Source organism: Mauremys mutica, chromosome 14, assembly GCF_020497125.1.
Source record: "Mauremys mutica isolate MM-2020 ecotype Southern chromosome 14, ASM2049712v1, whole genome shotgun sequence".
In the NCBI taxonomy this organism is placed as follows: domain Eukaryota; kingdom Metazoa; phylum Chordata; order Testudines; family Geoemydidae; genus Mauremys; species Mauremys mutica.
In genome coordinates this window covers 21,900,683-21,927,191 of record NC_059085.1, presented here as the reverse complement: position 1 = coordinate 21,927,191, position 26,509 = coordinate 21,900,683, and the positions used below count along the sequence as shown (strand labels likewise).

The window sequence follows — 26,509 nt, the reverse complement described above, 5'->3', positions numbered from 1 at the left end:
ATTAAATTACAAGCATTAAAAAAATGAATGGGACAAGCACCATCTCCAGCTCATTTTCTTGCAGATATTCTCAATATTTGGTACCAGGGTCAAACCTTAACTGCTGCAGAAGAGGAGTTGGCTATGACATGGACATCCAGGAATAATCCCTCCATAATGCCAACTATGATAAACTTCAGAGGTAAGGGTGAACCATTCAAGAATATATATGTTTGCTGATGATATTTTAAAGGAAGTCCCACCAGTGAACTGGTGGAAGTCACTTAAGCACTTGGAGTCAGAGACTGTTGAAGTGATAATCTCACTTTTAACAGCAGTAGCTTCTTTTGCCGGTGTAGAAAGAATATTTTCTTCCCTTGGACTAGTTCATTCCAAATTGAGAAATTGTTTGGGACCTGAAAAAGCAGGAAAGCTTGTTTTTCTTTTCCAGATTATGAACAAACAGGAAAATGAAGGTGAAGATGACTGAATTAGCTGCAGAAGGCAATATTTTAAGTTTCTCATGTTGACCTGGCTGACATAGTTAATTTTTGTTTTTGTTTTTTAAATATTTCATTTAACTATTTTAGTTAAAAACAATTTTAACAAAAACAAACCTGTTTAAAAAACTTGAATGTTTAACTAAATTCAAAAATGCATATGCTTGTTTTGTTAAAATATTATATGTTTGCTGTTGAAGAAAAAAATTCAGAATACATAACATTGTTGTTTTAGTTAAATAAAACAATTTAAACGTCTGTCTGGTAATTTTCTCCTCCTAATACAGCATGGCAAGAAAATCCTCCAAATATTAATGATTAACCTGTTGAATTGGAGATAGTTCACCTCCCAATGACTTCATAAATATCTGCTTCAATTACCTTTGATAAATGACAAATTTTTGATATCGCTGTAAATCTAATCTGAAAAGTTTTCAAAATAAATCACTTTAAAAAGGTATAGTGCATACTTTCTAAAAATGAAACCTTCATCTATCTCTGAGTTGTGAAGAATATGTATTAAGTTTATGACAACCAACAAGAATGCACTTTTATGTAGAAATCCATGATTAAATGGAGTCTTCCTGACTGGTGATTTAAATCATGATTTAATACACTCTGGAGAGCACTTTCAACTGCACGTCAACCCGGTACATAGGAAATGGCTACTCCCCTGTTAAAGCCCCGGGAACTTTTGAATTTTCATTTCCTGTTTGATCAGCGTGGCGAGCTCGCCAGCACAGCTGATCATGGAGACTCAAGGCCACAAACATTCTCCAGCATGGAGTACACAGGAGGTGGTGGAGCTTATTGTGGTGTGGGGGAGAAGAGTCTGTGCAGGCAGAGCTCCGATCCAGCAGAAGAAACGCTGACATTTATCCCAAGATTGCACAGGGCCTGGGGAAAAGGGCTACACCGGGGACATGCAGCAGTGCAGTATGAAAATAAAGGAGCGATGGCAAGCATACCAGAAGACAAGGGAGGCAAACCGTCATTCTGGTTCTGCCCCATAGACATGCTGCTTTTATGAGGCGCTGCATGTGATTCTCAGTGGCAACCCCACCACTACCCCAAAACGCGCCATGAATACCTCCCGGAAGCACTGGGTGACCTCGAGCAACAGCGAGGAGGACATTGTTACAAGGAAGAGGAGGAGGAGGAGAATGTGAGGCAGGCAGGCAGAGTATCCATTCTCCCCGACAGCCAAGAATTGTTTTTAACCCTGGAGCCCATCCCTTCAAAGGGCCAGTGGCCAGCAGAGCATGATGCCAGGGAAGGCACCTCTGGTGAGTATACATTTCCAATCAAACTGTAGGGGTTACATGCTATTATTTTTTATGTTTAATCTGGACAAAAAATTAGGTGTAGTGGGTGTCGGTGGCCATTCCATCTATGCAGAGGGTGCTCAAACAAGACTGTTTATGTGCAAAGGGATGGCCCAGGAATCCTCCATGAAGATCTTTAGGAAGCTTTCATGGAGGTACTCTGCAATCCTTTGCAGAAGGTTTCTGGGAAGAGGCTGCCTTTATTTCGTCCACCACAGTAGGACACTTTCTGGCGCCACTCCAATGTTAACTCTGTGGGCATCATTGCAGCACACAGCAGTGCAGCATAAGGACCAAGTCTGTACCCAGACGCTTGCAGCATCTGCTCCCTTGCCACCTCTATTACCCTGAGGAGAGTGATATTGCATAGGGTCACCTAGAGGAAACGGGGGGAAGTTTTCAATGCCAACCCTTAAACCACAAACAATTCGACAAGTAATCTGCCTCCTGTTTGGTGAAATCTGGATCACACAACCACATTTTTCCAAACGTGCCATGGTTGTGATTGGAAGGAATCACTGTGTATTGCAAGCAGCATTGAAAAAAGAGGGGGGTGACGGCTTCCTGTTTGTCTCTCTTTCCCCCCTCCAACCCGATGCCGCTTTAGTAAAAAAAAAAAAACCAAAAAACTATTTGGGGGGCTTTACACTGGTGCCTGTCCTCAAGATCATCCAGGTTGCTGGCGGAAAGGGGACTTTTCTCAAGTTACAACCTGTGATCCCAAGGATGTCTTCACAAAAACAGCAGCACAAGACTTCTCACCCATGCCTTTTGGCCTTACCATGGCTGGAGCAGCAAACCAACTCTTGCAATAGCCAGCAGTTGTGATTACGTTGTGACTTGCAGTGAAGTGTATTGAGGGGCGGGATTTTTTAATACAAAAATTAACCTTGCACCAGAAACCATGTATGCATGGTCAATGCTACCCTTGTGTTTTGCATTCCTTGCAGCTGAAACCTTGTCCGTCGGCGTATTCTCCACACTGGGACATGACTTTCCCAGATTAGAAGGTAGAAAAAGAAGACTCGGGAGGACATGTTCAATGAGTTAATGCGTGCCTCCGAGAGTGACCACATGGAGCTCAGAGCATGGAGGATTACATTGTCTGAGAACCTGGATATGGACAGGGAGGACAGGAGAGCATGCAGGGAACAAGAGCATGCCATGGAGGAAGAGATGCTGTGGATTATGAAGGAGCAGTCAGACATGTTGAGGCGTCTGGTAATAGTTCAGGAAAGGCAGCTGGATGCTAGAGTCCCTCTGCAGCCTATGCTGAACATGTTGCCATCATCGCCCAGTTCTACATCCTCCTCCCCCAAAATGCCCTATGGGGAGGGGGCGAAGTTCAGTATTGCTTGCACTCGACACCCGGGCAGGGAGCAAGGACCAGAAGGTGCACATTCTCACACCTTTGGTTGTTATTGCAGTGCACCTGTAAGCAAGCTTTTCTTGTTTCTCCCCCCACTGTTTTATCAGCACTTTTGCCCCAGGTTATCTTACTTTTCTTTGCTGTCTCTGTGTGTTTGTGTGCATAATAAAACTTAACGGATTGAGGAGAAAAGGCTCTTTATTCATTCAAAACACCATGGTTGGTGGGGGTTGAGTTTACATGGAAGAAAATGCGATGGAGGAAACAGTTTGGTAAGAAACAACACAGATAAGTGTCACATTACTCTGGCTCATTGCTGACTTTCAAAGGCTCATGGAGATGCAGAGCCCCTCGATGTTCTCTTCTTACTGGCCTGGTGTCTGGCTGCTCAAAATTGGCTGCCAAGCGATCTGCCTCAACCTTCTTTCCCAGCAGAAACGTTTCTCCTTTTGTTTCATAGATATTATGGCTCACACAGCAGGCAGCAGTAACAATAGGGATATTGCTTTCATTGAAATCTAATCTAGTCAGCAAATAGTGCCAGTGACCTTTTAAACGTCCAAAGGCACATTCCACCACCATTCTGCACTTGCTCAGCCTATGGTCGAACCAGTCCTTACTGCTGTCCAGGCTGCTTATGCAGGGGCGGCTCTAGGCACCAGCAAAACAAACTGGTGCCTAGGGCGGCAAAATGTAGGGGGCGTTCCCTGCCGCCGGGGGGGGGGCGGCAGGCTGGGCCGGCGGACCTGCCGCAGTCATGCCTGCGGGAGGTCCACCGGAGCCCCGGGAGGACCGGACCTGCCGCAGGCATGACTGCGGAGGGGGCGCTCGTCCCGCGGCTCGGCTGGACCTCCCGCAGGCATTCCTGCGGCAGCTCAAGCGGAGCCGCCGGACCCGCGAACCGTCCGCAGCCGCGGGAGGTCCAGCCGAGCCACGCGGGACCAGCGGTCCCTCTGCAGTCATGCCCGCGGGAGGTCCGCTGCTCCCGCGGCTCCGGGGCGCCTCCCGCGCATGACTGCTTGGGGCGGCCAAAAACGTAGAGCCGCCCCTGTGCTTATGTACGGCTTCATGAGTCATGGGAGCAAGAGGTAGGCAGGGTCTCCCAGGACCATGATTGGCATTTCAGCATCACCAATGGTTATTTTGCAGTCTGGAAAGAAAGTCCTTGCTTGCAGCTTTCTGAACAGACCGGCGTTCCTAAAGACACACACGTCATGCACCTTTCCCTACCATCCCATGTGGATGTTGGTGAAATGGCCCCTTTGATCCACCAACGCTTGCAACACCATTGAGAAGTACCCCTTTCGGTTTATTTACTCTTTGGCAAGATGGTCTGTTGCCAAGATAGGGATATGAGTTCCATCTATCACCCCACCGCAGTTAGGGAACCCCATCATGGCAAAACCATCCACTATGTCCTGCATGTTTCCCAGAGTCACTACCCTTCTTAGCAGAAGTCTGTTGATGGCCTTGCAAACTTGGATCACAACAGATCCCCCGGTAGATTTACCCACTCCAAACTGATGTCCCACTGACCGGTAGCAGTCTGGCGTTGCAAGCTTCCATAGAGCTATTGCCACTCACTTCTCCACTGTCAGAGCAGCTCTCATTTTAGTATGCTGCACTTCAGGGCTGGGGAAAGCTCCAGTTCCTGGGAAGTGTCCTTATGCCTTCGAAAGTTCTGCAGCCACTGCTTGTTATCCCATAGCTGCACAGTGATGCAGTCTCACCAGTCAGTACTTGTTTCCTGGGCCCAGAAACGGCGCTCAACCATGTCAAGGTGATGCGTGACTGTCGCCAGCAACTGCGAATTGCTCCACTCTGTGTCTTCCAGCAGGGCTGCTTGTGTGTCATCACATTGTTCTGTATGGCAGCTCTTGTATTGGCTGTGTAAATACTGCAGGATAAGGCGCGAGGTGTTTGTAATGCTCACAACAATAGTGTACAGCTGAGCGGGGTCCATGCTTATCGTGCTACGGCATCCGCGCGGGTAACCCAGGCTTACCCAGGAAAAAGGCGCAAAAAAGGCTTTGATTGTTTGCTACTGATTTCAGAGAGGGAGGGAGGTAAGTGCATCATGGGCGGCTAACGCCATGTTTCCATAACCACCCACGCCAATGTTTGGTCCCCTAAGGCATTGCAAGCCCAACCCCAAATTCCACTTAGCTAGGTGCATTGTGGGATAGCTACGCACAGTGCAGTGCTCTGTGTGTCGATACAAGCCCTGATAGTGAGGATGCACTCCGCTGACACAATGAGCGTAGTGTGGACATGAAAGATTGACTTGCTTAAATCGGAGGGTCATTGTCGACTTACATGAAGTCAAATTAACTTTGTAGTGTAGACATGGCCTTTGGCTATGTTCGTGCAGCCTGCAGAAGTTAGCCTCCCAGAGCTGGACAGACTTGGGCTCATGCTACTGTGCTAAAAATAATTGTGTAGATTATTTCAGTTTGGGCTCTGAAGACTCCAGTGTGGGGAGTAAGTAGGCTTCAGGGCCTGAGCTCCAGTCCGAGCTGCAATTTTAAAGTGCTGTCCTCATAACTAGTTATAGAGTGTTAGCATACGCCCCATAATGCTAAGTCTGTCAACTTGCAATGGGAGGCATGCTGCCATATGCTGTATAGACAAACCCTTAAAGGGAGCCTAGAAAACAAGTGGAGGAGGAGCCCGTGTGGAGGGGAAAGAACATTTTGTTTGTTTGGGACTTTTAGAAGTTTGGAATTTTGTAAGCTGGTTTGTGACTTGTCTGTAGGCCTAAGCCACATCTCCAGCACTGACCTGTGTGTGGAGGGCTGAGGAGCCCTACCTTGAGGAAGGAGAGAGAGTCTGCAGCACAACCATATGTGGCCCACAATGGCTGCTCTGAGTTGACCACACCCTATTACAGTGTGTGTCTAGTGTTGTGACCAGAAATTCAATCCTGGACCTGAGAAACCTTCTCACTGAAAGGATTGGTTTTGATGACTCAGCATGTTCTGTCAAAAAAAAATCAGTCAAATTCCTGAACAGCTGTAGAGGTTGAGATTAAGTTTAGAGAATAAAGGAAATAGCTAGCTAGACCCGTTGAGGGAGCGCAGAGGCTCAAAGGAAGAGAATATCAGCAAAGGAAACTATTTTAACCTGTCTGAGCAATGGGAGAGACCCACCCAGGGAAGGGGACTGGTGAGCATTCTCTTTGCTTTTAGGACGTGTTTTTTTCTGAGCACCCAGTGCTCCATTTGAAATCAGTGGGATCTATACATACACTGCATCTAGATGTAAGTGTCTGGGATCCTATTGCTATATGCATTGAGACTGGTATTCTGACACTGGGGGAAAAATCAAGGTCACAGACAGGGGGCCTGATCTGAGGCCAATGAAAAGACTCCTGGTGGCTTCCATGCACTTTGGATCAAGTCCATGGAGACTGCTGCTCAGTTATGTTTCAGCTTTAAGTTTTGTAGCTTCTGGCTCATTCATGCTGATTTACAGCTTAACTTTCTTGTACCTGGGCATTATGTATACCACAAAAGTGTAAGTTCCAAATATAGGATATTGGGGTTAATTTTCAATGGCTATTAACTTAATGCAACAAACAGTCAAATGAAAGGCAGAGGCTATTTAATGCTTTTTCCATTATTATAAGTTATTCATGCTAATCTCCAGTGGGAAACTAGATCTCCCAATATACTAACTACCAATATCCTATATTTTATTATTATGATTTTTCCCATAAGGTAGCTTAAACTAGGGGAGAGGGATAGCTCAGTGATTTGAGCATTGGCCTGCTAAACCCAGGGTTGTGGACAAAATCAGTACTTGGTCCTGCTAGTGAAGGCAGGGGGCTGGACTCAATGACCTTTCAGGGTCCCTTCCAGTTCTATGAGATAGGTATATCTCCATATAACGCTATAAAGTGATTAAAGAGGGCTCCCTATGTCCAGTGCTAACAAGTGTGAAATGAAGCACTGGAGGCAGTTGATTAAATTGTCCTCACTCCTAGAATGTTCTCCAGAAATGGAAACTGAGGTGGAGTCTAAAAAAGAAACATCTATCTATATATCTACTCCCATCATCATAATACTTGAGTGCCTTGCACGTATTTAAAAATTAAAATAATAATTTTAACCTGAAGAGAGAAGGCCAAAACTATAAACAAATAGCAATTTTGTCTTATTGATAGCAATAGTTAAATTATTTAACCTTCAGAAAAAGGAACTAACTGTGAGAGACTATTTTATTACCTATGAAAGCATCTGTATCCCCAGATTTTAGAGACATCTAAACACCAGTTAATTGGATCCTACAGTCAGTGTCCTGTGTATTCCGCCATTCCATGGCTGCAGAATTTGCCATGCAATGCACTCCCTTTTTCAGAATCTAAGCTTTAATTTTAAAAAAAAAGATATTTCCAATCCTTTTGATCGCAAAGAAAACCTTGAAATTATGTAATGAATGTAAACCCATGCAGAGTTGTCTGCATGAGTCCAGACAACCTAAAATAATAACTCTAAGCCATATTCATCTCAATAAGATATTAACCATGAAACCTAAGGATCACATTTAAAATGACTTAACTATTTCACTGATGATCTTTATAGCAGACCTGCCTAAGGTCATTCAAGAAGTCTGTGTTAGAGCCTGAACTTACCACCTGGACCTAAACATTAATTATCAGGCTGTCCCACATTCTCCTTTTATGTTCTGGTTCCCCAACAGAACACTTATCATACAATCTCCAACATACTAAAAACAGAAAGAAATTGTCTCCTCTATTAAGTACAGTTTTGCTTACATTGTTTTGTTTGTGATATTAATATTATTTTACATGTATACTTATATATATACTTCAAATATACTTCACATTTATAATTATTGCATTAATAATATTAATTGTTTTAACTACCTGTAGTTGATGAGTTACAAGAACTACTGTTTTTCCTTTAAGGGCCTCTTTTATGCATTTCTCAAAAATGTATTTTCCAACATGTGCATCGACTGCTGATAGGGGGTCGTCCAACAAGTAAATGTCTCTGTTGGCATAAACAGCACGAGCTAAGCTGATTCTTTGCTTCTGGCCTCCAGAGAGGTTGATACCTCTTTCACCTATCTTTAAGTGGGAAAAAATCACTGCATGAGTTTATTGGTAATACACCTCTACCTTGATATAATGCGACCTGATATAACACGAATTTGGATATAACGTGGTAAAGCTGTGCTCCGGGGTGGGGGGGCGGGGCGCACACTCCTGCGGATCAAAGCAAGTTCCATGTAACGCGGTTTCACCTATAACGTGGTAAGATCTTTTGGTTCCCACCTTTAACAATACCCTAGCCTCAACACTGCACGAGAGCATTAATGTTAGTGTGAACCCAAATCTTGATGTGAAACTTGAACCTATGCCTTTCTTAACCCTGAAATACAAGTGCAAGGTGCAATCATGAGAGTCCCACTAAGACATACATATAAAGAAACTTTCTACAGCAGCTTATAAAAGAGATTTTTAAGGTGTCAAGTGGTTCGGAGCCAAAGAAGGAGGAGAAGGTGAATGAGGTCAGGTGGTACTGTTTCTGTCCCTGATGGGATCACGTCTGTGACCAATCAGAATAGTGTAAACTGTAAATATTAATCAGTTATACAACTTGAAATCCATGCTGTTTGGCTAATTGGTAAGTTGTTAGCTATATCTGTTGAACACACAATTCACAATTTGTGCAGTTTTTGTAATATTTGCAGTTTGTATTTTGAATCTGCAGATAAGACTGCAAACTGTAATTTGCAGACCAAGACAATTGTGACTAATTTCAAATAATGAATACATCTGAAAATTTCATGGTCTGTTCCCAAATAGCAAGCAAAGAGAAGAAAATGCAAAATCCATCAGTTAAACTATGACAATTTTTTGATCATCAATACTATCAGTATTAGTTTTATGAACCAAAACAAGAACACTTTAGAAAAGTGACTGACAAAAGAGAGATAAGGCGGGAATCTTTCATTGCAGAAAGGAAATCTGTGTTATCTAAACCTTATTTCTTAACTTTTCCAAGTTGGCAACCCCTTATTTGAAGTCAGTTTTCACGAGCTCCTTACATTTTTGATAAAAGTAAGTTTTATTTTTAAATATCAACTATAAGCTTATATAATTTATTTGTGTGTGTATTTCAGGAGATTGACAGTGAATACTTGACCTTGAAGTGTAAAGGTGTATAGCAAGTAGGGATGAGAGAGTTTCTTTGTTTTAGATTGTAATAAAAATTTCAATGCCTTGTGACCGACCTAATTGCTTTCCATGACCCTCCTGGGTGTTGCAACTCACCAGTTGAGAAATATTGATCTAAACATTCAGGGTCAGAGTGTCAGTTGCTGTAACTTGATATAGCTCCATTGACTTCAGTTTACACAGTTGAGTCAGGAATCAGTTATAAATGACTGGCAAACACTAATTATGGAGATGCACAGGAACATTGTCTCTGCAGTGAAACAGCTCAGGGAATACTACCATTCTCCCAAATCTGTTTCCAGAAGATAATGGCTTCTTTGTATATTTAAAGACCTGGCATGAACCCTTCTATGTTCGTTCAGCTAGTATGTCTTTGTTTCCTTGTCTGTGAGGACATGAACCCATTTTCCTTACAGGACTTGAGAGCTAGGTGCACAGATATTTATGTACAACTTGATCTCCAGAGGATAGTGTACAAGAGATATGTTACGAAAGGCGCTGAGTAGTAAATTCTCACCCATTTTGGGAATAATCTGTCACAAATGTGACCTGCAATTGATGAACACAACACAAAAAGAAAGTCAAATTGGACTCTAAGGCCTACTAACAAATAGTGCTTGACAGGATAGTTGACAAACAGTAACAGGTGAATCGTAATATTTTGGGGGCCATTGTGCTCTAAGAATGTTCTACAAAGAAGATATCTTTTAGCCTTGCTAACAGATCCAGTACAGGAAGTCTAGAAACCACACAGACAAACTATTGAAAGTATTTGAAGAGGTGGGTGTTATTGCATTGAATTATAGTGCTATCACAGTAGAAATTTGTAAAATAAATACATACAATGAATTATCAGTCATCCTTTTTCTGCTGGAGGATGCTTTTCAGGGTTATATCAGCTGTGTTAAGAATGTTTACGTAAAACAGACATTTCTCCTATAACACAACTTTGATTTTTTTTCATTTAATAAAAAATAGATGTCACTTGGGTTTTTATTTCTTTTCTTTAAGCAGCAGCATAACATTATTTTATGTGCATTAAGATTTTCTTGAAGATTAGGGCCAGATTCAAATCCTGATGAGGTCAAGGTGAGTTTTTCAATTGACTTCAGCAGGCTTTAGTTTAGGCCGCAAGAGCAACACCTAGATAGCATGGTTGATAGTTGAGAGTGCTCCTCACCCAGGTAGAAGGAATATGTATGCATATAATGGTAGCAGATAGATTAGGCTATTATTGCTGCCCATCACCCTGTATACTCTGTGGCAAACTGGATCTCTGGATTGTGCAGAAGCACTCTGGTGTCACAGACTGGAAATTCTATGGCAGCTTCATAGGGTTTTATTTAAGCAAATATGAATAATACAAAGAATACAGTGACCCCTGTATTTTTATATTAAATTCATTTATTTTATGCTGGTCTGGATGAAAGGAGGCGGGAGATAAATCTGTAGTCCTTCCCTGTCCTCTTTGTCTCTTTTCTGCTTTCATATGGGCCATAAAATTTGTGTGCAAGGAATAGTGCAGTTAATATGTGGGAATATGAGTACTGTGGGGTATTTTCTCTTTTGTGATGTATAATACTTTTGTAAGTGTTTTATATGTTGGCACCTAGAACTTGTTTGGTTTGTTATAAAAAAAATGAAAAAGTTTAATAAATAAAAATATTTTATGCTGCCCCCACTTTTTTGGTTTTCAGTATGTTGCAGATTTTTGAATTGACAACACAGAACTACTTTGTAGAAGCTGTTGGAGGAAGCTGGATAGGAGCTTGGCAGTTTGATGGGGCTCAATTAGATTTATTTTTTTTTTTACTCCTAGGAGAGTGGGGCTGTAAGCGTTGGGTTGTGGGATAATCACACTACCAAGATGTATTCAGCTTGTCTGCAATCTTTGAAAGACCACGCTGCATGATTTACATTCAGTTCATATTTGTAAAATTTCTTTTGTGCAACCATAGAACTAGAAATAAGTCTTTTAAAAATATTTTGAAATCCCCATTTCTCTAAAACTTTAAAACAAATGTCCAGAAAAAAAAATCTAGCCTGGGATTTGGTGTGGAATATGAAATTTTTTTTGGGGGGGGGAGGTGTAAATCGGAGTGAAAGTGGGTTGAAAATTGGACATAATGGGACTCTATTGTCAACTTTTTACTATGGAGAGTTTAACAGGTCTCCATAATATGTGCCAATATTTTACTAGATTGCATAATGAGACTTACTTCAGTCAAATCTCCATAAGGAAGAGTTTCCATATCTGACTTCAGACTGCACACATTGATTGCATAATTGTACCTAAAGAATGAATGTTCAGAATTGTTTAATTCTTAAAAAGATATTATTTTCTTCAGCACAAAATCTCATGCATTTTGAATTACTCTAGTATCTTTGTTGCAAATACATTGATTTGAACCATAATAATTCAGTGACCATGGCTATCATTCATTCCTTCAGATCCAGCCCTTTCCCTCCTGTTTTCTGTGTGTACAAGTTACAGGTACATCATACTGTGACACAGTTGCCTTTGAAGTTCTTATACAATATCATCATATGAGCAGATATACAGTGTTGTACTCTACAACCTCCAATTGAGACCAAGAGCATCAAATCTGCAATTCCAGCCTCACATACAAATCCAAAAATGTAGGAACTTGAGATTAGACTTTAATTTGGATTTCTCAACCCTAAATCACAATTGCTTGCAATATGTTGAGCCTTTTGACCAACCAAATACTGAACCTGATTCTCATTTACATTAAAGAGTTTTCACACCTCTTTGTCAGTGTAAAGAGGCCTTACTTTATTAGTAGTATTATAATGTATTTGAATTGTGTGGCACCCAGAGGCTCTACCCCATTGTGCTCAGCTGTGTACAAACATAATAAGGACATGGTCCCTGCCCTGAAGAGTTTACAATCTAAAAGGGCATAAGTTTGCATTGATGGCCACTTTAGGGCATCTTTACACTGCAGTGTAAAGGGGCCTTAGTGTAAATGAAAGTCAGGTTCTGAATGTTTAAAACTTTGTACGGTAAAACAAGAAGGATAAAGTGCAATCTTATATACAGCCAACACATGCAAAATTTCTTCTTTCTGGAGAGGATGGGCTAGGTGTCTACCTACCAGAACTGGTCTCAGATATTAAAAGGAATTGTTCTTTTACTACTGTAAGATTATATTGCAAATATTAATCTTATGCTCTACTTTTATTCCATATTTTGCAAAGAATGACTAACATTTCATTTATCAGCCCTGTTTCTGTGAGCATTATTCCATATCAGTTGCACCAAAAGCCTTATAAAACCTTATTTCGTTCCTACCAAATTTATGTAGCAGCTATATGTTCAGAATCTTCTGGTTCTCCTGGAAGAAAATACCTACTGTATTAAGGTCTTGCAGTTGTTGCATCCCAATGCAACAGGGCCTATACCTCATTGTCTCACCTTTTTTCAGAACCCTTTATTGTAAACATGCCATGTGGAATTAGAACCAAATTTCAGCTACTAATTCATATGTATGTGAAACAATCTCCAATTTGTATTTTGTGTTTGTATGCTGGTTTCTTAGGAAATTTGGGGAAACAAACACCAGAAATCCTGTTTTTCTTCCCCACGTAGTGCACATTTGCTGCACCCTGATGGTGCCTGAGCAGTAACATTGTGACATCAGCGGTAATCAGCCATTCATCACTCACTCCCTCCAGTTCAATTGCATACCTGAGGAGAGTCACTAGTGCCTTAGTTGTCATGGCAACTGCTGCCTGTGATAACTGATTTACCTCCGACAACTATGACATTATTACAGTGAAGGAGCCCAGGAGGAACCGGAATGAAAGCTGACTGTGCTCTTTTGGACTTGTCCTGTGGCAAGTTCCACTGTTTATTTTCAAAGGGTAATTATTACTTTTCTCAGATACAAAATTACTTTTCATGTATATTGTTTACATGCTTCTTTCAAATTGGAGGTTGAGACTTTGTGAATACCTCCAGCTTTTTAAAAAACATGGGAAATTATAGGTCTGAATCCCTACTCATTTTTCACTGTCAGACAATTAAAACAGTCATTTAGAAGTTTAATTACCAAAAAACATGTTCTGACTACATTTTAATTTAATTCCTTTCAATATATCGGTCAACATGGTATTGAGTGTTGAAATATGGAACTTCACAAAGATAAGAATGGCAACCAGATAAAGCTAGTATGCAAGTGCTTTACTTAAATAGTACAGGGGGCTGAATTAAAGGTTGCATGGGCAACAAACGATCTGGCATTTCCAAACTTGGGAGTACTTGACTTCATAATCTTTTAATTCTTTTTAGTCTTTAACCCTGTACTTGTTTATGATTTTATGGTTTAGTTTATTGATCTTATCTAATGGCAAAAGAAGGGTTTTTTTTAATTTGTGTATATTCTTAGAATACTTATTGCCTTTTAACTACATGTAACTCTTCATAATCTAAAACCAGTATTCTTTGGAGCCATTTTCAGGAACTGATAAATGGAGTTTAAGAAGAACCATAGAACTTGATATGCTGCTTCAAAAATTGCTGTAATATATGAATACCATAAGAAATGGCTATTAAATGTCTTTTTCTGATATTCCTATGTCTATGTTTTGATAAAATAGCTACTAAACTATTTAAGGAAAGTAACTTCTTGAATTTTTAAATACAAACCATATGTCTGGGATGTCTAACGGAAACATTTATCTGAAATGTATAGGCAGGCAAATTCGTTCCATTTCCCACATGGCTCAACTTCACAAATTGGCAGGTTGACGACAATAGCAGGTATTGAGCAAAATGAACATCTGAGAAGCCTGGCTGCTCACCAGCATCTAGCCAGATTTGGCAGGTTAGACACTTGAACAAGTCCTTTTTTAAAAAAAAAATAAGCACAGGGACTATCTATTGTCCATAAAAGTATGGCTGAACAAGGTTGGAACTAGAGTTATTAGCAATACAGAGGTAGCTTTTGTTAGTGCTTAGGGACAGGAATGTGCTGGTTTTATGCAATGCTGCATTAATAAGTAGCAGGAACGCAGAGGAAAGTTTATGGATATTTACAGGAGCTCTTTATTTTCTACATTTTCCCATATTTCTTTGGTTTGAAGTCTCCTAATTTAGTTAATTTGTTCCCATTTTAGATTTAAAAAGCCTCCTCTCACATATTAAAGTGACCTGTTGTGTGATATGTGTGGCCCATGTGAATATAAAGGAGAGAGGCATGTGCATCAGGTGTGTAACAGGTTGTCCTGCCCCTTTAAGGGCCTGAGGCAGCCAGCCATGTTCACTCTTCAAATGCAGCTGTGAAGGAAACAGGTGTTCCCTATTAAGGAGCTGCAAGAACGGTGGGACAGCTGAGAGAATCTGCAGGAAGGGACAGCGTACTACAGTAGTCCCAGAGGAAGGGATACTCCTGGGGGGAAGCCCTGCTAATTGTGGTTGGGTAGAAAGCCACAGCTGGTAGTTTTGTTTTCCTTTTGTGACTTGTTTGGACAAAAAAATGGAACCAGGAGGGAAGGGCTAAAAGCTGATTTGGGCATGGCTGATGATTCCCCAGGCTGGTGAGTGAAAATGTTCCCCAAGGACAATGAAAATAGACATTTCCATCCAACACATTGCTGGTGTGAAATCCCCAGTGGTGACAAAGCGGAGAGGCCATGGCTTATGTACTCAAAAACCCAGAATGCTGCATACTGTTTTTGTTGCAAACTCTTCCAGTGTAATGTTCCAGCCACATTGGGTTCTACAGGAACAAAGGACTGTAAAATCTGGCTAGAAGTCTGGCATGCCATGAGAAGACAGCAAATCATCAGAGAGCATTCCATAGGTGGAAAAAGCTTGAGATGAGACTATGGTTAAAGGCCACCATAGATGATCAGCATCAAGAGAAGATTGCATCAGAGGCTCTTTACTGGCAAAATGTTCTGAAAAGGCTCATTGCCATTGTGAGAATGCTTGCTACCCAAAAGGTAGCACTGCAAGGCACTTCAGATCAGTTATATGTGCCAAACAATGGAAACTTCCTTAAAATTGTGGAGCTGATGGCCAAGTTTGATGCTGTACTCCAGGAGCATCTAAGAAGAGTCACCACGCAAGAAATTTACACACGCCACTATCTTGGAAAAACAATTCAAAATGAGATTATACAGTTACTGGCAACAAAAGTCAAACAGAAGATTGTGGCAGATCTGAAGTCAACAAGATACTACTCTGTTATTCTGGACTGCACACCTGACATCAGCCATACGGAACAAATGACTTTAATGGTGCGTTTTGTAACAACAACAGAACCTAGTGAAAATGTCCCTGCAATGGTGACTGTCAGAGAGTATTTTCTAGAATTTATTGACATTGATAATACTGCAGGGCTGGTAAGACAAATGTGCTTCTTAAAAAGCTGGAAGATAGGGGAATTGCGATAGCTGACATCAGAGGTCAGGGCTACGATAATGGCGCCAACATGAGAGGAAAGAACAGAGGAGTGCAGACACGGATCCGAGAGTTAAACCCTCGAGCTTTTTTTGTCCCATGAAGTTCTCATTCATTGAACTTGGTGGTCAGTGATGCAGCATCAGCTTCTAGTGAGGCTGCTGAATTTTTTTATGTAATTCAAAGCATCTATGTATTTTTTTCTGCATCAATTCATCAATGGCAAATTTGGATGCAACATCTGGGAACATCCTCTCTGACATTGAAACCATTGAGTGCCACATGATGGGAAAGTTGAGTAGAGGCAATAAATGTCAAACACCAAATTGGGAAGATGGATGATGCCATAGTTACCATTATGGAGGATAATGCTATGGCAGGAACTGTTTATGGGAGAACAGTGGCAGAGGGAAATTGAATCACCAGAAACATACATAACTTCAAATTTCTTTGTGGCTTAGTGTTGCGGCATGACATACTGTTTGAAATAAATGTTGTAAGCAAGAGAGTCCAAGGTGTTGACCTTGATATATCTGGAGCAATGGAACAAATGGACAAAGCAAAGTCATACCTACAGTCTTACCGGTCAGATGAGGGATTTAAAACATTCTGAAGAGTGCACAGAAGTTGGCAGAGGAACTTCACACTGAAGCTATTTTTCCACCCATTCTAGAATACAAGAGTCACCGAAGAAGACGACATTTTGATTACGAGGCACAGGATAATCCCATAAGAGACCCCAAACAACAACTCAAAGTTGAATTCTTTAACCAGGTGCTAGACTGTGCACTACAGTCAGTTGAAGAATGTTTCATGCAGCTCAAGGAACACAGCAGTATATTTGGGATGTTGTATGATATTCCAAAACGCCTCACTATACCTGAAGAAAGACCTATACCAGCAATGCAGGGCACTAGAGACAATGTTGACACATGATGACATGTGTGATATTGATGCGAGTGATTTAGGTGATGAACTAAAAGGCCTTTCGAGATACATTTCAGCAAGATCAACTCCAAAGGCTGCTCTGGAATATATGTGCACAAATAAGATGACCACCCTCTTTCCAAATGCTTTTGCTGCTCTTACTTCTAACACTTCCTGTAACAGCTGCCAGTGGAGAACGCAGCTTCTCCAAGCTGAAGTTAATAAAAACACATCTACTGTCCACAATGATGCAGGAGAGGCTGGTCGGCCTTGCAACCATCTCAATAGAGCATGAGCTGGCCAGACTGTGGACCTTCAGCAGGAAGCAGTTCAAATCTTTGCAACCAAGAAGGCACGAAAAGTACCACTTTGACTGATTATGCAAACAGATAAAAATGCCAGTGTTTACTATGCAGACAAGAAAAATTACATTTGCTGTTCAGGCGTTTGAAAGTTAAGTGTTACTTAAAATTTTTGAACAAGGCATTTTAAGTTGTTAGTTCTCCTCTATTGGGGTAGATAGCAGAGCAGTACCATGAGAGGAGTAGAACAGGAAGAAGGCAGAGTTGAGACCTTTCAAAGTTTTGGCCCAAGCAAGGGGGCATGGGGGCGTCATTTGAGCTCCCCTGCACAGGTGCCAAAATGTTGTGGGTCAGCCCTGAAAAAAGATGTGAAAACTTGGCCTTGTCCATATCATGAGCTCATAGTGTAGGACCAGTGGGTACTGGGGAATATGCTGCATTCACAAAAGGGTGTATTCCTCTTGCACATCAGAAGTGCTAGAAGGCATTCTACTTCACTAAGGTAGAATGTTTCCTAGTGCTTCCCCTGGAATGGTACACCTCCCACTCATGCCAGGAAGAGCTGTGCCTTTAAGGCACAAATGAGTTCTGAGGCCCAGATTTTTAAAGGTATTTAGGTATTGCTCTGCTCACCAATGCGGGGTCTAAGTTCCATTTTCAAAAGTGTCTAGGCCAGGCATGATTTCAATGGAAGTTAGGCAGTTAGGTGCTTTTGAAAATCCTACTTGGCATCTATCTGCATCTTTAGGCACCTAAATACCTTCAAAAAACTGGCCATTAGGCACTTTGGAGCCTAAGTCCAATTGACTTTGTGAATGGAACTTAGCCATCTAAATCATTTAGGGCCTTGCAAGGTAGAGTGGAGCAGTGCCCAAATATCTTTTAAAATTTGGGCCTAAGTAACTAGATGAGCTTTACACCATGTCCTGAAGATAAACAGAATAATACTGACAGACCAATTGGTTGGTATCCCCTTAAATAGTTGGAAGGGGGCCCTAGTGGGCCTGCCTGTCTTCTACTGCAGGAGACACCTAACACATCAGCAGCATATGTATGTACTAGACCTTGCATGTTTGATTATAGGTAGCAAATATGGTTATTTGGACCCCCACTCTGCCACTGTGGTTTCCTCTTAGTCTTAATGTTGCGTAGAGAGCAAAGACTCAACACCAATGGAGAAAGTGAATTCCATACATTTCCTAGTTGTTTATAACTAATTAAAAAAAAACTTTTAAATAGTCTCACAAAACTAAATGCAATATGCACTGACTGCACTGTATCAGTTAGTAATATGAGAACTCATGAACTCCTGCTTTTGATTTCTGGGGATATTTCTGTTGTTTAGTTTATGGCAAATTTAACACATTTATTTTCTTCTGAGTTTTAGTCACATTCTATTGAAGCTGAAATTTGAACACATGGTACATGACAACAGGAGTAAGGTGATGATTTAATCATCATTATAATGTGTGAATACCAGTCCTGAAAAATGAAAATATCTAGCAGTCTAGGTCAGCACAAAAAAAGTAATGGCTGTTTATAACCTAACATTAATTTAACATAACTTTTTAAATAGTCCATTTGCCATTTGAGATATAAAAATAACTGACCAGCCTGATCCTTCATTTGGCAATATCTGAAGTCCATATATGAGAGAGACCTGGAAGTTTTAGTTCTAAAGCTAACTGAGTCTGGGAGCGTCAAAGAGGTGATACTATATACATCTCGTCTCAGCAGTCACTGATGACTGGTTGTGGAGTTAATGTCTTGGAAGATAATATTTGGCATTGATGGTTGCAGCAGAGTACAGAGTTTCATTGGGTATGGATAGGAGCATTGGAATTCAGAGGTGTGATCTCCCATGGTGTACTTAAGTGTGGGGCCATGATTAATTATAGGTGCTCTAGTGGAAATGAACCAGAATAAAGGCAATGGTAAAAGTCAAATAATACCCTTTCCTCCCCGTTAGTCATGGGATCAAGTAGAGTGAGGGAAACCACATGTTCAGAGTCTTTGGGCCCTAGTCACAAAAGGGAACATACAATAGAAGACAAGGGGTATGTGTGTTTGTGTGTGTGTATACATGTATGTAAACTCATCTGTCAAATATGGAAGCTTATCCTTAGAGTAAATAAGTATTGGTAAGATTTCAATATTTCAATAATTACCTTTCTTCATTGTATTCTTCTCCAAATAATATATTCTGCCTAACATTTCCATGAAATATCCATGCTTGTTGTGACACATAAGCTAATGTTCCATCAACACCTACTGTCCCATCATACAAGTACATCTGAAACAAGTAGATTGTACAATTAAAAAAATATATAGAGAGAGGTCTTCTAATCATCATTATAATAATAATAATAGGAGATATACCTATCTCCTAGAACTGGAAGGGACCCTGAAAGGTCATTGAGTCCAGCCCCCTGCCTTGACTAGCAGGACCAAGTACTGATTTTTGCCCCAGATCCCTAAGTGGCCCTCTCAAGGATTGAGCTCACAACCCTGCGTTTAGCAGGCCAATGCTCAAACCACTGAGCTATCCCTCCCTCCTGACTCAAAATGCTGGGCAATTAGCAAGGATGGTCATTTTGCTAATGTGTTATGAGTGTAATTCTTCATTGTATAAATAACATGTATCTAGAACATGACTTAAGAAGGACCTGCAGTTCTTTTGGCCATTCACCCGAAGGCTCTTGTAACCATTCCTCTGTGGTGCCCTTTTTACCTCCCTGGTTCTTTTCAGGAATAGCTGAGAAGTGGAGGGCTAAGTGAGTGACAAAAGAACTGCGAGTGGCCATAGTTACCATTGTGTGAATTGTTCTTGAACTTTGAGGAGTTTCTCTCCTATGTAGGGCAGGGTTAGAATAAATGAGTAGATCTGGTCAGAAATTTTCCAACAGCACCCTTTTCCAGTGGAAAATGCTAATTTGTCAAAACCAGAATATTCCACAGTAACATGATTCCAGTGAAATTTTGAGGGAAACCGGGCAGATTTCCAATGGAAACTTACCTGATTTCCTATCTCCCTGCCCAATTCCCAGGGTCCTCAGGATCCCAACTGGTGGGAATCTGGGGAACCTAGGCTCCTCAGTTAACCCTGATTCCTCAGCAGCCTGCCAGGGCTTCCAGCTCCTTGGCCGACTGCCAAGTGAGCAACCGTGGAGCCTGGGAGCCCAGGGAACTTATTTTGTTTCAGGCATGTTTGGGGGCATCTGAAACTAAACATTGCAGATTTCCAGATCTGTGAAAAAATTGAAGTTTTTGGATTTTCATCACAATGTGGGATGAAAATTTTTCCAAAACCTTGAAATTCTGTATGGAACTGAAAATCCATTTTCTGGCCAGCTGTATTGGTGAGAGTTAGTGAGTGCTTGTCACTTTTAAAAATCAGCCTATTTATTCTGGTGCCTAACTTTAGGTTCCTATATTTGCAAATTTTAGACATAACATGAATTTCTTATTCTCCTGTTGAGACCCGTACATGAGTCTTTCATCTTTTGAGGGTGGTTATTAATTTGCTTAGTTTCTCTTTCTTGGCTCTAAAGATCAAAAGAAAACTCTGATCCCAACACACATTCCTTAATGTCACATACCTAAAGGACAGGCAGTAGTTACGTTCAGATACATAACTTAATACTTCATCCAAAAGCAGCTTAAGAGAAACTCAGCCAACATAGTTTCAGAACCTAAGAGTCAGCGCCAGGCTTTTTCAAAATAGCTAACAAAAACCAATGTACTAGATAGGGCTGTCAAGCGATTTTAAAAAATGACAATCGCACGATCAAAAAAATCAATTGCGCGATTAATTGCACTGTTAAACAATAATAGAATACCATTTATTTAAATATTTTTGGATATATTAGTAAAATAGTATTTTTCAATTCACCTACTACAAGTACTGTAGTGCAATCTCTTTATCATGAAAGTTGAACTTACAAATGTAGAATTTTTATGTAAAAAAACCTGAATTCAAAAATAAAACAATGTAATATTTTAGAGCCTGCAAGTCCAGTCAGTCCCATTTCTTGTTCAGCCAATCACTCAGACAAACAAGTTTGTTTACATTTGCAGGAGATAATGCTGCCTCTTTCTTGTTTACGTCACCTGAAAATGAGAACAGGAGTTTGCATGGCACTGTTGTATCCTGTGTTGCAAGATATTTTTATGTGCCTGATGTGCTAAAGATTCCTATGTCCCTTCATGCTTCACCCAGCATTCCATGACACATGCATGGTGGGTCAGGTTGTTTCCGCATCAGAGTGTGGCTCTTTTAAGACTTCTGAAAGCATGCTCCACACCTCGTCCCTCTCGGATTTTGGAAAGCACTTTAGATTCTTAAACCTTGGGTCAAGTGCTGTAATTATCTTTAGAAATTTCACATTGGTACCTCCTTTGCATCTTATCAAATCTGCAGTGCAAGTGTTCTTCATGTGCTGGGTCATCATTTGAGACTGCTATAACATGAAACCTATGGCAGAATGCGGGTAAAACAGAGCAGGGGACATACAATTCTCCTCCAAGGAGTTCAGTCACAAATTTAATTAACGCATTATTTTGCTAATGAGCGTCATCAGCATGGGTGTATGTTCTGGAATGGTGGCCAAAGCATGAAAGGGCATACGAATGTTTAGCATATCTGGCACGTAAATACCTTGCAATGCCAGCTACAAAAGTGCCATGAAAATGCCTGTTCTGACTTTCTGTGACATTGTAAATAAGAAGAAGGCAGCATTATCTCCTGTAAATGTAAACTAACTTGTTTTTCTTAGCGATTGGCTGAACAAGAAGTAGGATAGAGTGGATTTGTAAGCTCTGAAATTTTACATTGTTTTGTTTTAGAGTGGTTATGTAACAAAAAAATCTACGTGTGTAAATTGCACTTTCATGACAGAGATTGCACTACAGTACTTGTCTGAGGTGAATTACAAAATACTATTTCTTTTGTTTATCATTTTTACAGTGGACATATTTGTAATAAAAAATACACACTTTGATTTCAGTTACAACACAGAAAACAATATATATGAAAATGTAGAAAAATATTCAAAATATTATATACATTTCAATTGGTATTCTATTGTTTAACAATGCAATTAAAACTGTGATTAATCGTCATTAATTTTTTTAATCGTAATTAATTTTTTTAAGTTAATCGCATGAGCTAACTGTGATTAATTGACAGCCCCAGTACTAGAACAAACAGTACCAAAACATTCAATTAAATATGTATTTCTCATGCAAAAGGAAAATAAAAAATTATGGAAGTTATTCTACAGTGATCAGCATACCTGTCCTAGAATAGCTGATATGACTGAGCTCTTTCCGCTTCCAACATTTCCACAAATTCCCAAGACCTTTCCCTACAAAGAGACATATTTTGCAAGTAGTTGATCTATATTTTTAAAGTAAGAAATTTCTCATGTCACGTTGCCTACTGTTCTGCGATCATGCCACAAATATTTCATGTCCTGTCACACCTGCCAATTCAGGAAAGCATCCTTATTCAGGAAGACCTCCTAAGCATTTAACATTAAGCATGTAGATAAAGTGCTTTCCTGCATCAGTGCCATAATGCATATTTTACTCCCAAGAAGACAAAGTTAAAGGTGTTGTATTTGGATTGATAGAAGCCTATATAAGTGGTATTTTAAATAATGCAGTGATGTAAATTTTTTTAAAAATTTGTTTTTATTGTGTAGAGTGCTGTAGCCTTTCCATTAATGTAAGGAATTTACAAAAAACTCTGTTCTGGTGACTGGTGGATAAATGAAGGCTTGGATAGGCAATTTATTTATAAAAGTCAGTCATTGTTTGATATTGAGAGATGCACTTTATAAACGATATTTTGTGTTTGTACTGATCCATGACTGTGACTCCTAGGCACTACTGCAGTACAAATAATAATGTATTAGTGGTCTAATGGGTGTTTTAGAAAGCCTGTGCTGGGCAAGGAAAGGTGTGTGTCTAGGGGAAGAAGGAGAACTGAAATCCTTGTTCCTTAGCCCAGCAGGGCAGTGCAAGGCAGAGATAGCAAGGGAACCAGGGCACCCAAATCCTTGCAGGCAGATTGTTAAATATTCTTTTTAGAAAGACTATTTAAGATAAACTTACCTTCTTCACAGTAAAGCTTAAATTGTATAAAGCAATTGCTTCACTGCCCTCTTTTCCTGTTTCTCTGATTGATGTCTCAGAGTGAGGAAGGACAGGCTCTGGTTTTGGTTGGTATTTATAAGCACTCTTCCCATTCATACTGTTTTCATTATTGTTCTTTCTGCTGTGTTCATTCAGACATTCCCAAGACAATGTAGCATTTTCCATTACCACAGCATTTTCTGAATTTTTCAGTTGCTTTACATAAACAGGAGGGATTTCAGTTAGGAGAATTTTCTAAAATAAGAGATAAAATTAAGAATGCCATTTATTTATCTAAGTATGAAAAGTGAAAAAATATTTTTATTAATCCAGCATAGAGCTGACTGCTAATAACATGTTGATGAAATGTGAAATTCTTGGCAAACTATTTAGTACAGAAGCAGAATCAGTGCAAAAAAGCAGTTGGAAGCAGATTCAGTGCAAATATTGCTTTAGAAATACTGCAAAAAATATTCTTAAGAGATTTTCACTTTTAGGGATTCAAGAATTTGGATAAACATTTGAGCTTTTGTGCGCTGATCCTCTGAACCATTTGTGGTTCACCATGAACAAATATCAGAGGGGTAGCTGTGTTAGTCTGGATCTGTAAAAGCAGCAAAGAGTCCTGTGGCACCTTATCTGTCTGTTAGTCTATAAGGTGCCACAGGACTCTCTGCTTCTTTTACATGAACAAATAATTTGTTTGGTTACAGTAAAAGTCCACTGACTAGTTCTAATACAAAGAGAAGCATCATGTAAATCCTTTGGCATGTGAGAGGCCCAATTGTTTTCAGGATCAGGGCCTTAGAGACCTATTTGCTACATAACATTACTTGATATTTGTTATATAGACACATATAATATTTTTTTAGAAATATCTGCTGCTGTTTTGGTATCTCCATTCAGTGAATGGGGTTAATTTCTCTTTCACTGAGGGCAGGCATTTCTATGATAGCCACATTACGTGAAACAAAGTAGAACTAATCCAATCAGTTGTCCCATAAGAAGGCACTGGACATCAGAAAATTTCAGAGCTTGTATAAGGTAATATTTTTTAAATAAATATATTATATGTAAAAAATAAGGGCTCTTTTAATCATACTGTTGAACAATAGAATACCCATTGAAATTTGTTAAATTTTTTGGATGTTTTTCTACATTTTCATATATATTGTATTCTGTGGTGTCACTGAAATCAAAGTGTATATTTTTATTACAAATATTTCCACTGTAAAAATGATAAACAAAAGAAATGGTATTTTGCAATTCTCCTCATACAAGTACTGTAGTGCAATCTCTTTGTCATGAAACTGAAACTTAGAAGTGTAGTTTTTTTCATAACTGCACTCAAATACAAAACTATGTAAAGATTCAGAGCCAATAAGTCCACTCAGTCCTATTACTTATTCAGCCAATTGCTAAGACAAACAAGTCAGTTTACATTTACAGGAGATAATGCTGCCTTCTTCTTATTTACAATGTCACAGAAAGTCAGAACAGGCATTTTCATGGCACTTTTGTAGCTGGCATTGCAAGGTATTTATGTGCCAGATATGCTAAACATTCGTATGCCCTTTCATGCTTTGGCCACCATTCCAGAGGACATGCACCCATGCTGATGACGCTCGTTAGAAAAATAATGCGTTAATTAAATTTGTGACTGAACTCCTTGGGGGAGAATTATATGTCCCCTGCTCTGTTTTACCCGCATTCTGCCATAGATTTCATGTTATAGCAGTCTCAAATGATGACCCAGCACATGTTGTTCATTTTAAGAACACTTGCACTGCAGATCTGACAAAATGTAAAGAAGGTACCAATGTGTGATTTCTAAAGATAGCTATAGCAATTGACCCAAGGTTTAAGAATCTAAAGAGCTTTCCAAAATCTGAGAGGGATGAGGTGTGAAGCACGCTTTCAGAAGTGTCAAAAGAGCCACACTCCGATGTAGAAACTACAGAACCCAACCCACCAAAAAAGAAAATCAACCTTCTGCTGGTGGCATTTAACTCAGATAATGAAAATGAACGTGCTTCGGTCTGTACTGCTTTTGATCGTTACTAGCAGAACTCATCATTAGCATGGACACATGTCCCATGGAATGCAGGTTGAAGCATGATGGGACATATGAATCTTTAGTGCATCTGGCACATAAATATCTTGTGACGCCGGCTAAAACAGTGCCATGAGAATGCCTATTCTCACTTTCAGGTGACATAAACAAAAAGCGGGTAGCATTATTTCCTGCAAATGTAAACACACTTGTTTGTCTCAGTGATTGGCTGAACAAAAAGTAGGACTGAGTAGACTTGCAGATCTAAAATTTTACATTGTTTTATTTTTGAATGCAGTTTTTTTACATAATTCTTATATTTTTAAGTTCAACTTTCATGATAAAGAGATTGCACTACTGTACTTGTATTACGTGAATTGAAAAATACTATTCTTTTGGTTTTTTACATTGCAAATACTTGTAATCAAAAATAAATAATGTGAGCACTGTACACTTTGTATTCTGTGTTGTAATTGAAATAAATATATTTGAAAATGTAGAAAACATCAAAAAATATTTAAATAAATGGTATTCTGTTCTTGTTTAACTGTGAGATTAATTGACAGCCCATTATTTATTTATATATATATTTTACATTGTTTTATTTTTGAATGCAGCCCATTATTTTATTTTACATTGTTTTATTTTTGAATTGACAGCCCATTATTTATATATATATATATATATATATATATATATATTATATATATATATATAATATATTATTTATATATATATATATATATATATATATATAAATAAATAATGGGCTGTCAATAGTATTAGTAATAGTAATAGTATTTTTCAATTCACGTAATACAAGTACAGTAGTGCAATCTCTTTATCATGAAAGTTGAACTTAAAAATATAAGAATTATGTAAAAAAACTGCATTCAAAAATAAAACAATGTAAAATTTTAGATCTGCAAGTCTACTCAGTCCTACTTTTTGTTCAGCCAATCACTGAGACAAACAAGTGTGTTTACATTTGCAGGAAATAATGCTACCCGCTTTTATATATAGGGCAGTTATATATATATATAGGGCAGTCATATCACTGAGACAAACAAGTGTGTTTACATTTGCAGGAAATAATAATGCTACCCGCTTTTATATATAGGGCAGTCATATATATATATAGGGCAGCCAATCACTGAGACAAACAAGTGTGTTTACATTTGCAGGAAATAATGCTACCCGCTTTTATATATAGGGCAGTTATATATATATATAGGGCAGTCAAGCAGTTAAAAAACATTGGTTCACTTAACAATTGGTTCA

The 26,509-nt window shown here is 39.5% G+C and overlaps 2 protein-coding genes across 11 annotated transcripts in view; one reads left to right on the top strand and one right to left on the bottom strand.

The window, feature by feature from the left end:
* The window catches only part of ABCC12 (ATP binding cassette subfamily C member 12), a 97,717-nt gene that overhangs the window by 38,873 nt on the left and 32,335 nt on the right, over window positions 1-26,509 (bottom strand). For 7 of the 10 annotated variants that reach the window (XM_044987593.1, XM_044987594.1, XM_044987595.1 and 4 more), the window contains 5 exons: window positions 23,155-23,430; window positions 22,332-22,403; window positions 19,206-19,330; window positions 11,598-11,670; window positions 8,062-8,265 (listed from right to left, as the gene is read on the bottom strand). In XM_044987593.1, coding sequence (XP_044843528.1) covers window positions 8,062-8,265; window positions 11,598-11,670; window positions 19,206-19,330; window positions 22,332-22,403; window positions 23,155-23,430 — 750 coding nt within the window. The remainder of the gene's footprint in view (window positions 1-8,061; window positions 8,266-11,597; window positions 11,671-19,205; window positions 19,331-22,331; window positions 22,404-23,154; window positions 23,431-26,509) is intronic. The other 3 variants (XM_044987600.1, XM_044987601.1, XM_044987599.1) reach the window with 2 other exon arrangements.
* The window catches only part of LONP2 (lon peptidase 2, peroxisomal), a 140,986-nt gene continuing 127,588 nt past the window's right edge, over window positions 13,112-26,509 (top strand). The window contains exon 1 of the mRNA XM_044987610.1: window positions 13,112-13,266. The gene's annotated coding sequence lies outside the window, so the exon portion shown is untranslated. The remainder of the gene's footprint in view (window positions 13,267-26,509) is intronic.